The sequence below is a fragment of the Zonotrichia albicollis genome, unplaced genomic scaffold (assembly GCF_047830755.1).
Source record: "Zonotrichia albicollis isolate bZonAlb1 unplaced genomic scaffold, bZonAlb1.hap1 Scaffold_257, whole genome shotgun sequence".
Lineage (NCBI taxonomy): Eukaryota > Metazoa > Chordata > Aves > Passeriformes > Passerellidae > Zonotrichia > Zonotrichia albicollis.
The window spans coordinates 6,618,893-6,630,243 of NW_027428429.1; the positions used below are offsets into that span (position 1 = coordinate 6,618,893).

At 57.1% G+C, this 11,351-nt stretch overlaps 1 protein-coding gene across 1 annotated transcript; it reads right to left on the bottom strand.

Annotated features, from left to right (window-relative positions):
- Positions 1-7,620: 7,620 nt before the first annotated feature.
- Positions 7,621-10,521, bottom strand: LOC141727909 (serine/threonine-protein kinase pim-1-like). The gene is made up of 6 exons (XM_074534196.1): positions 10,436-10,521; positions 9,541-9,673; positions 9,367-9,417; positions 8,803-9,169; positions 7,984-8,160; positions 7,621-7,727 (listed from the first exon to the last, which is right to left on the bottom strand). The coding sequence occupies exons 1-6, from the start codon at positions 10,519-10,521 to the stop codon at positions 7,621-7,623; spliced, it is 921 nt and encodes a 306-aa protein (XP_074390297.1).
- Positions 10,522-11,351: the final 830 nt, after the last annotated feature.

An 11,351-nucleotide genomic window follows, 5' to 3' on the forward strand; every position in this document is an offset into this window, starting at 1 on the left:
AATTGGGCAAACATAACATGTGGTTAATTAGATATATTTCAGAAGTGTATTCAAAGTGAATATACTGTATTGAAATCAATGCAGAGAAAATAGTTTTGTCCTGTTTTCTTTTCTGGTTTACAGATTGGTATCATCAACGTCCAATTGATATTGATCCCCTGCACCTTGTAATGCAGCCTGAACAAATAGGAAAATCAAAATCCTTCATGGCTGGCAATCAGTAACACTTTTTTCCCAACCCTCCCCACCATTCCCCTCATGCAACCCCTGCCACTCCTATGGATCAGGAATGGTGTTGCCAGCAGGAGCAGGGCAGGGATTTTTCCCCTATACTCAGCAATGCTTGGGCAGCACCTCGAGGGCTGTGTCTAGTTCTGGGCTTCCCAATTTAGGAAGAACATGGAGGGGCTGGAGTGTGTCAAGAGATGGGCAACAAGGCTGGGGAGGGATCTGGAGCACAAGAGCTTTGAGGAGTGGCTGAGGGAGCTGGGGTTTTTTATCCTGGAGAAGAGGAGGCTCAAGGGAGACAAGGTGCTGTCAGGGCACAGTTTGGACTTGATGATCTCCATGGCCTGTTCCACACTTGCTGATTCTGGGATTCTCTAAAACCACCCTTGGAACAGTCACAGGACGAGCCCTGGGCCTCCTCTTCAGGAGCTCCAGCAGCCCAGGTCCCTCAGCTTCTCCTGCCAGCCCCAAAGCCCATCCTGTCAGTCCTGCAGAGCCTCTGCAGCTCCTCCTCACTGCCCAGAACAGGGAGCCCCAGAGCCAGACACAGAGCAGCACAAGGCACTGCAGGAGACTGCAGACAATTCCTGCAGCACTTGTAGGATGGTCCTGCTGCCCAAGGGACGTTCCCATGGGGCCAAGTCAGGAACTGCAATGGGGAGTGGGGCCAGAGAGGAAATGGCAAACAGGGATGGGCTGTTTGGAGGGGAGGGGACGGGGTGGGCAATGGGAAGAAATTTGTTTCAGGAAGAGGAAAGAAAGCAAAGGTGAAGCCAAGGAAATGCTGAGGGCAGTTTGGGGGTGGCTGCCAGGCTGCCCTGGCTGTGAGCAACAGCGTCTGCAGTGGGACAGGAAACTCCCAGCTGATGGGAACAAACTTTCTGGCTGACTGCAGAGGCCAGGACAAAGCTGAGTGGTTTCCCTGGTATCCCCCAGCCCTTACTGGCCCCAGGGGCTGATGGCATTTTTGCTCCCTCAGGTTCATGTCCCCACACCAACAGCATGGGGGTGCTCCCCCTGCTGTGTGCAATGCAAACAGGGGCTGCTGAGCCAGTGCTGCCGTGTCTGTGCCTGCAAGGATGGGGCACCTGTGTGAGCTGGGGGAGAGGCCACGGCTGCAGAGGGGGGATGTTGTTGGCAGCTCCTTGAGGACGCTCTGGGACGCTGCCCTGGGCTGTGCAGCGTACTGGGGATGGATCAGCCCCTGCTCTGCTGCTCCTTCCCGTCTCCCCCATGACCCTTGCAGAGCAGCGGCTGTTGGTGTCTTCAGCTGCCATGGAAACCCTCAGGACAAAGTGGTGCCTGGGCTGTTCCAGGTACAATTGCAGTGACACTGGTTGGTGCCACCAGGTGCCATGGCAATGGCCACAGGGACCTGTTCCTTGGTTTGATGCCATGGCAACCAATGCCCCAAGCACTTGTGGTGGTTTGTGGCCATGGAAAGCTGCCCTGGCCCCTTGCTCAGGGCTGGTGTCAGTGCCCAGAGCCAGAGGGGATCCCTTGCCGGGGGCTGTGCCATGGCCACCTGCCCTGTGCCGCGCTGGCCACTCAGGCACCAGGAACCAGCAGCCAACGGCACTGCCAGGGCCAAAGGCCAGGTCAGCCAGACAGAAAGGGGCAGGGCTGGGCACTGTTCCCATGGCAACCGGCACTGGGGGGGACACCTGGGTCACCTGGCCTGGCAGTTGCCATGGAAACCCCTGGCAGGGACTGAGGGCACAGCCCCTGGCACTGAGACACTGCTGGGCCGGGTGCTGAGCACAGGGCTGAGCACGCAGAGATGGTTTTGTTCTTGCTGAGCTGCAGCACAGCCAAGGCCTGTCCTGCCCCTCGTCAGCCACGCTGGGGAGGGGCTGGGGCTGTGGGGGAGCTGGGCAGGGGACACAGCCAGGACAGGGGACCCCAACTGACCCCGGGCATACCCAAGACCAGAGCACATCGTGCTCAGGGTGTGATGGGGGGAACAGGGAGGAAGGGGGGAATTTTGGAGGGAGGGCTTTTGCCTTCCCAGGGAACACTTAGGCAAGAGGGGGCCCTGTTTCACCAGTGGGCAGGGTCACTGCCAAAGACACAGACACCAACTTAAGGAATTGTGTCATTTATATCATGCACAGCTGCCAAAAATTTCAAAAGGATAAACTCAGCAAAGCACATCATCATTAGCAAAGAATTACAAAGGAAGATCAGCAATCCACCATAACTCATCGTTACATTTTGATGACCAATCCCTTGGTGAAACACTGGAGGTGTTTGTGGCAGACAAAGATTCTGGCTGACTATCAAGGTACACCTTACAGACACCAGTAGTACTTTAGTGACACCATTCTTCATTCTTTTTTCTCAATCTCATTCAAATTAGGAACAAGAATTCTGTTGTCCATGGAGCTGGCACCTTTTTAATTCCAGAATAATGCCCCCAGGCCCTTTGCTGTTCAGCTTTACCACGCTGTCTGTGGCTAACAAGGCTTGGGGGGCCCTTTCCCCTCTGGCTGGAAGGGGCCGGGTCCCAGTCCCTGAGGGGCACCCAGGCTCCTGGATGGAATTCCTGTGCAAGTCCCTCAGTGTCACAGCAGCCTTTACATGGAGCCCCGTGGATCAGAGCATGTTCCAAAGGGGCCCTTGGGGCAAACAGGGAGATCTGGTCTGGCAGGATGTGTTAAACAATATAAACAATATATACATATTGTTTTACACATATGTGTATACACATATATACCCACTTATATATGTGAATATATTAATATATATATGAATTATATATATATGTATATATAGATATATTATATGTATGTCTTATTGTACTATAAATATGTATATAGATATTTATTATATCAATATTTCACTTGTACAAATGCATATCAGGTCAAGATTAAAACCTTCTTCTGTTGCTCAGTGTGGGAGCATTCCAACAATAATTGTTCCTTCTGAAGTTGCTGTTTCCTATGTACTCTCAACAAATTCATCTTTGTCTGCCCAAACCCACAAGGTCTTTTCCTTTTCCATTCGCAATTTTTGGATGCATTTGAAGCCATCCAGGGGTCCAGCTTCTTTTACCCGACTGCCCCACTGCTCACACGGGGCTCCGACCTCAGCCCACTCCAGAGCCAGGGAACTCCAGGGAAGGGTTTCCCATCTGGGAATTTCTGATGGGACTGATTCCTCACATTTACATTGAACAAGCGACATTTTGTTGTCATCTGGACAGACTGTGCCAGTTTTGTTTTACAGTGGGCAGGATCAGTACCAAATTCCTTCAAACTCCAGCTGAAGGAATCAGTGTCATTTCCTGCAGTTCAGAGCAGCAAAGAATCACCAAAGGAGCAGCTCAGCAATGCACCCAACCATCCCCACCAAAGACTGCAGCAGTGATTAACAAAGATCCAGCAGCTTTTACCCTCAGGCTTTACCATCCCCCAGACCCACACAGCAGCTGGGGAAGCTGTCACAGCCAAGGCTGCAGAGCCACTCCTGGGCACTGGCAATTCCTGCAGGTGCCTCCAGCCCCAGGTGAGGCTCCAACCCCGCTGGGAGAGGGCCCAGCTCTGACAGTGCTGAATGAACAAACTGACAGCACTGCTAGTGTGGCAACATCTGCTTTCATCCTCCTCTTGGGTCCCTCCCAAAGCCTGGCCAGGGCTCAAGGAGGAACCGAGGGAGGTGACTTTGACCATAGAGCCCAAACAAGGCCAGATGTCAGATTTCATGGCCTTGTCTGGCTTCTAAATACACAAAGGTCAAGACATGTTTCACTAATGAGTGGCTACATCTATCACAGGGCTAATGACCATGCATATTTCATCAGGGAGCAGATACAAAGATAACCTTTGGTTGGAAGGCTCATCCAGAGTCCACCTTTGGCTCAGGGCCTGCTGTCCAGGCCTCACTCAGGGCTGGTGTCCAGGCCTTGGCACTTCAGGGATGTGGTTCAGTGCTGGGCTTGGCACTGCTGGGTGAGCGGCTGCACTGGGTGAGCTCAGAGGGCTTTTCCAACAGAAAGGATTCTGTGATTCCATGATTCTATCCACTGCATTCAGCTGGGGCTATTTTAGCAGCATTCCTTTGCTCCAAAAGTTCCCTCTTGCCCAGCTCCTGTGGCCTGAGGCTTCAGCTCCTTCAGCTCCTGGTGCTGAACTGCTCATGCTGAACGAGACGACTCGGAGAGAAGAACACAGTCCATGCAATTCCTTCTGGGACACGGAGAGGGGAGGCTGTGTAAGCAGGAGCATTGTTTGCTGTGGCCTCCTCTCTGCCCTTCACGCCTTTCAGCACTTTGAACCAGCCAAGAGCTTTCTCCAAGAGTGCAATGGAGCAGCTGTTCCTGCTCCCGGGCCTGGCTCTCTCCAGTCTCTGCCCTTGCCTGGTTCTGTCCCTCTTGCTGTGCCCTCTGTTCCCCCAGGGCTCGCTGGCTGCTGCCCAGGACTGTGGCACTGGCACAGATCCAGTGCTCCAGAGCCTCATTTCTCTGCCCTTGGAGCTGCCTGGGCACAGCAGCCTTTTCCATCTGGAAGCTCCCCATGGACAGGGAGTGCCCAGCTCCGTTCCTTGCACAGCCTCCAGTAGCCCAGGGCTGCCATCTCCAGTCCCTGCTGGCACTGGGGGTTCCCAGGTGCCTCAGGCTGCTGTGACACCGCTGCACACGGGAGGGAAGAGGGGCAGGGGCTGTGCTCAAAGTCAGCTCCATGTGCTGCTGCTGCTGCTGCTGCTGCTGTGGGGTCATTTGTGCAGCCCTGGCCCAGAGTCAGGGATCAGATCCTGTCAGTCTCTTCCAGCCCTGGCTGCTCAGAGTTTGGGGCTTGGAGCCTCAGGTGGCCAAAGGCAGCTGCTGCTGGTCCCTCTGTGTGCCCGAGTTCAGCAGTGCTGCTCCATCAGTCTGTGCCCAGCAACGGGGAAAAGCCTCAGCCCTGCAGGGCCAGGAGCTGCCGGGCTCTGCCTGAGCAGCTCAGCCAGCAGGAAGGGAGCTGCTCCACACGGGAACCAGGAGCGAAGGACACTCCTTTGATAGGACATGTTTTCTATTGAAAGGAAAAAAAAGGAAAAAGCTAAAAAATAGGTAAATTGTAAAAGATGAGAACAAAATCCAAGTGGTAGTGAAAAGACATAACATAATGTTAGTGAAAAAAACAAAACATAAAGGCAAATTTACATTCTTTGCATTAAGAGATAAATGATCTTTTTAAAAAGAGAACTCAGTTATTTCCATTGTAAATGTGCTGATGACATGGATCCATCTTTGTGACCTCAATAGCCTCTTAAAAGATTTTGGCCTTTGTTTCCAAAATTGGTATTTGAAATTGTAGTCAAAGCAAGAGGAAATTGCTTAGTGCCCTTCCAGCTCCAAGCAGGACTGGAAATGGAAACTCTGTCAAACCACAAATCCTTTAGAAGATGCCCTTCCTTCTCACCCTGCGAATGAGCTGCACATTCCCTTTGAAACTTACAGGGATTTCTTAGAGACACAAAGTCCCACTGACAGCTTTTTGCTCTGGTTTGGCAGTGCAGAAGGGCAATTCTCCATCCACCAGCTCCAGACTGCACTGCCTCAGGAGCACGGCCCACTCGCCAGCTTTGGCCCACTCGTGGCACTTCTGGAGGAGGAAGAAAGTGCAATTGCACAATTCCAGCCAATAAAGAAGGAAGAATGGGACAGACAAAACACCCTGTGCAGATCCAGGCGTTCAGCTTGGACTGTGGAGAGTTTGGGTCCTTGCCAATTGGATGTGTGTCCCCAGCTGCAATCTCTGGGCCTGCAGCAGAGTCTCACTCACCTGCCAAAGCAGAAAGCTCAGGCGCTGTGCTCACAACGGGCTCGTCTGATGCAGAGCTTTCAGAGCAATGTGAGGGCAGAGCCAGCCCAGCTGGGCCCAGGGCTGAGCCCAGCAGAGCCCTGGCAGAGCCCAGAGCAGCCTCAGCACCCGCAGAGCCCGGCTGCAAGGAGAGAAAGCAGAAAGTGCCCATCAGCTGAGGGCTCCTGTGCCCTTGTGCCAAGGCCTGCGGTGCCCAGGCCATGCTGGCTGTGCCCAGAGCTGTGCCCAGAGCTGCCCATCCCTGCTGTCTTTGGCACAGAGCAGGAGGGCAGGACATGTGCCCAGCCTGCAGCCTGCCACGGCACATCCAGCCCTCAGCAGCTGCCCAGAACAGGATGCTCCTGTGCTTGCTTCCAGCTCCCAAAAGCTCTGATCCCACCCTGCCAAGCACACAGGGACTCACTTCATGCCAGCCACGGCTGGAAGAAAAGCTGCTCCCAAACCATGGCCTCAGCCTTCTCCAAGGGCACGGCCCATCCACGCCACAGCTGCTCCCAAGCACTTCCCCATCAACACTGGACCACCTGGAACACTTCCTCTGGAAAAACAAACAACACATTAATGAAAAGAGGTCAGATGCAAAAAGGGAAAACAAGAAAAAAGATAAAAACTCCCATCTCTTTCAGGGTCTTGAGGAAGGCCCAACCCCTGCATGCCAGGGACAAACCCAGCCATGGGTGAGGGAAGCCCACATTTTCTCTCTTCCCCCCTGCACTGCCCCCCAAAATCACGGTGATCCCAAAGCAAACAAGGGCTGTGGAGCAGCCCAAGCTCTTCCTTGCCTGCACAGCAAAGCAGCTGTGCTCAGGTTCTGGAGCCCCACCTCTGCTCCCACCATGGGGTTTGTTTGTGTCGGGCTGGCTGCCCCAGCCCCAGCCCCAGCCCAGGGCACGGTGGGTGCTGGGGGCTGTTGGCAGGGCCAGGAGCCCACTCCCATTTCGTACCCACCCCAGCCCATCCTCCCAGCCCTGCCAAAAAGCATCTGGGCAGCGACTGAAGAATGAGTTGCATCTGCCCCAGCAAAGGGGGAGCCTTTGGTTCCCCACCATGCTGGGCAATGCCCAAATCTGGCAGAATTTCCGTGGGTGGGACTCATCTGCAAATTCCCTGTGGAGTTTGGCTTTGAAGAAGGTGCCAGAATCAAAGTGCATCACCTTCAGCCTCCAGTGGCCAGGCTGAGGAAGAGCTTGTCATCCTTGATGTCTCCCTCGCTGTCTCCAGCAGCAGCAGCAGCAGCAGCAGCAGCAGCAGCAGCAGCAGCAGCAGCAGCAGCCCCACCCGGTACAGCTTCTCCAGGGGCTCCTTCTCCTTCCCTGGGGGCAGACCAGGCTCTCAGAGCTCTGCCCAGGGTCCCAGCTGTCAGGGAACCAGGACAAGCAAAACCAGCTGGGATGGCGGCCACCAGTGCTGGGCAGAGCAGCTCAGCTCCAGCACAAGGGCTGCGTGTTCCCATCCCATGACCCCGGTGCAGTGACACAGGCAGCACGAAAAGGGCTGGGTTCCTTTGCTTCTCATTGCCAAGGCATATGTGGAGCAGGAACTTACCAGGGCTCTGGATCAAAGTGTGCCTGTGGCTCTCTCCCTTCCTCTATGGCAGAGGAATATCCCACATCCAAGGAACACAGAACAGGTCTTCCAGTGCGGGTCTATCCAAGGAGTTCACGGATAAACACCACCTGATCAGATCTTTGCATTCTGGGGAGAGAAAGCAGAAACTGACGGTCAGCCAAAGAAGGCTCCTGTCTGCTTTACCCCAGTATTCCCATGCCCAGTCCATGCTGGATGTGCTCAGAGCTGGGCCTAAACTTTCCCATCAATTCCCTGTCTTGGAGGAGAGCAGGAGAGCAGGACATGTGCCACCTCTTCAGCAGCTGCCAGAGCGGGATGCCCATGAGCCCGCTGCTGGCTCCCAGCACTAGGATTCCCCCCATGCCCAGAGAAGAGGATCCACCTTGAGAAAGCCTTTGTGGCAGCGGGAGCTGGCCCCAGCTGAGGTTCCGGCCCCTGCTGAAAGGGTGCTCCCCGCAGACCATCTGGTGCAGCAGGATGCCCAGGGACCAGATTGTTGCTGCCTCGCCATGGTACCAGCCAAAGTCGTTCCATTCCGGGGGGCTGTAGGACAGTGTTCCTATGGAATACAGATGGAGTTCATCAGGGGGATGCTGCTGCTCCCAGAGCCTGGCCCCAGCATCCCTGGGCCCGCGGGGGCTGCATCAGGGGCACACAGGGTGACCACTGCCCTCTCGCCAGCATCTGGGACTTGTGCACAAAGTTAGGGTTGGAAAAGAAGCCTCTGGTGCTGGAAGAGGGCAGCCCTGGCTAGGCCCGACCATGACACGCAAAGGAAAAACCCACTCCATGCTGGGGAATAAACATGCCCTTATCCTCCCTGCCTGCGTTTCCCCAAAAATATTATGAAGCCAAGGGAAACAGGGCGAGTGGAGCAGCCCAAGCCCTTCCTCTCATCTGCACACCAAACTGGCTGGGGCACAGGTTCCACCCTCCCTCTCTGCTACCCCCACCCACGGGGGTTTTGGTTGGGCTGGCTGCCCCAGCCCAGCCCCAGTCCTGGGCAGAGTGGCTGGCAAAGGCTGCCAGCAGGGCTGGAAGATGGCTGCCCACCCAGCCCCGCTCTAAAGCAACTCAGCTGAAGATTCAGTGCCCTGACTGGCAGCAAAAGGGAGAATCCCCGCTGCCACAGCCAGCTTGGGCTGGGAGATGTTGGGCCATGAGATGTCAGCAGCGGGAGCACAGCCCTGGGTAGGCTCACCTGCAAAGTGTGTGTAGACTGTGTCCTGCAGGTAGGTGCCACAGCCAAAGTCAATCAGTTTGGCCTGCCCGGTGTCCAGGTCAACCAGGATGTTCTCTGGCTTGATGTCCCTGTGCAGGACCCCGCAGCTGGTGCAGTGCCGCACGGCCTCCAGCACCTGGCGGAACAGCTCCCGCGCCTCCTCCTCGGGCAGGAACCGCCGTGCCCCAATGAAACGCTGCAGGTCCTGACACCGCTCTGGCCGCTCCAGCACCATCACGATGCAGTTGGGGAGCTCGAGCCACTCCAGCAGCTGGACCACACCGGGGAAGCCAGTGGACACCTTGGCCAGCAGCACGATCTCCAGGGGTGCGCTGGTGCCGTCGGGCTGCGGGAGGAGCACGATGCCGTCACTGGGGCCGATGCCGTGCCAGGCCTGGGGAAGCCCTCAGCCAGGCCGGGATGCTCTGCGCCCTGCGCTGGCCCCACGCCCGCTCTCCCTCGGGGTGTCCTGGCGGCTCTCACCGTGCCGGGCCCCGGCTCATCCCTGGCCGGCAGCCCCGGCTGCTGGCCCCGCTCACTCACCAGCTCGCCCCAGTGCCGGACGCGGTTCCGTGGCACCCTTTTGATGGCCACCTGCAAGCCAAGGGCAGCAGCGGGGTGAGCTCACCGCGCGCACTGCGAGCTCCATCCTCCGCCCTCTGCCCTCCTCCTCCTCCATCCCCTCCTCCTGCGCCCGCCGCCGGCCCCGCCGCTCACCGGGGCGCCGTCCGAGAGCCTCGTGGCCGCGAAGACTCTGCCGAAGCCGCCGCGCCCCAGCAGCGATCCCAGCCGGTACCGCTCCTGCAGGGCCTCCTGCGCCGTCCCTGCGGGCGGGACGCGGCGGTCAGCGCTCGGCCCGGGGCCAGCAACGGCCCCCGAGCGCCCCTCACCCGCCCCGGGCCGGCCATGCCCAGGCGTTCGCTCCCGGGAACGCGGCACGGGAGGCTCGGGACCGGCGGCCGCGCTGCCGAGCGGCGGAGCTCGGGCCGGGGAAGCCGCAGCGGAGGCGGCGGGAGCGGCCGCGCCGCGTGTGTCCTCCGCGGGCCCCGGGAGGAGCCGGGGCGGGGGCCGGGGTCGGGGCTGGGGCTGGGGCTGGGGCCGGGGCTGGGGCCGGGACTGGAGCCTGCCTCGGGGCCGGGGCCGCGCTCGGGCCAGGCGGAGGCAAAGGGCGGCGATGCCGCCCCGGCCCCCGGCACCGATGCCCGCCCGGCAGCGCCACCGCCAGTACGGCCAGAGCCGGGCGGAGGCGAGACCGCGGCGGGACGGCCGGGACCGGGCACGGGACAGCCCCGCCCGGGGCCGGGGGCGGGCCGGGGGCATGGCCCGGCCCGGCAGGGGAGAGGGAGGCGGGGAGAGGAGAGGGACGCCGGGCAAGGGACCCGGAGAGAAGGGTGCCGGACAGCGGGAAAGGGAGAGAAAGCGAGAGAAAGAGAAAGAACGATTTTTCTAGTCTATCTGCTTTTGCTGCTGCCGCCGCTGCTGCTGCCGCCGCTGCCGCTGCTGCAACTGAGGCACCGGGGCCGTTCGTCCCCGTGTCCGTTTCCCGCTCGCCCCACGAGCCCCACGTTCGAGCCCCGCACGCCCCGGGGACAGCCCCTCCGTCTGTCCAAACACGGGAACTTTGCAGCGCTGAGCCCGGATGCAGAGCCCTGACTCCTGCACACTGGCACAGCGATCCCCTCGCTCGCTGCTGGGCATTGTCCTTGCTGAGAGGCAAACACCGCCGGGCCACCTTCCCTTGGGGTAGGATTCCTACCTGAGCCCAGCACTGCACTGACACCTCCAGTGTTGCCTTCCAGTAAAAACATGGGAAGGAAAACTGTGTGTGGCTCATGGTATTTTAGAGTGTCCAAAAATCACTAAGTCATCGATCTTAGAGGTGCTGTGCATCTGGAATTACTGGGATGGAGAAGGAGTGCAACATGGAAAAGGGGAGCATAGAAATAAATAGAGGAAAGCATCTTTGATTGTTTCTTTCATTTTCATTTCCCTTCTGGAAAGCTGTTTCCATTTTCCAGGAATCTTCTCCTGTCTGCTCTTCCCAAGAATCTCTCATGGAGAACAAGGTCAATTTTCTGTCACAAGATTTGCCACCAGGAAATTAGGCCACTGGTGAAATTTTCATGATGACTGTTTGTGCTGGCTTAGGGCAAATTTTGGGAGGAAGTCTCCAAAAGGGGTCCGTCTAGAAAGCAAGTTCAAGCAGCCCCTACCCCTACTAGTTCAGGGAAAGACTTCCCTCAAGAAAAGTGAAAAAACCCAGTTTATTTCACAAGTAAAGTATTCACAAGCATGAAAAATGAATAATATTAAATCAAACCTCTGACAGTGTTGAAGAGATGGCAAATTCAGAAAGTCCTTTTTGTGGGTTGTAGTTGGCTCACTCGGTCTCTCCTGAGTCCCTCTGGTGCTGGAATGCAGCGTCCCAGAGCTCGGTGGGCCACAGGTGTGAGCTGCTGGTGTTTGTCTGGGTTTTCAGTCCAGAGCAGGTTTAAACAATGCCAAGAAAAAGGAAAGTCACAGTCCAA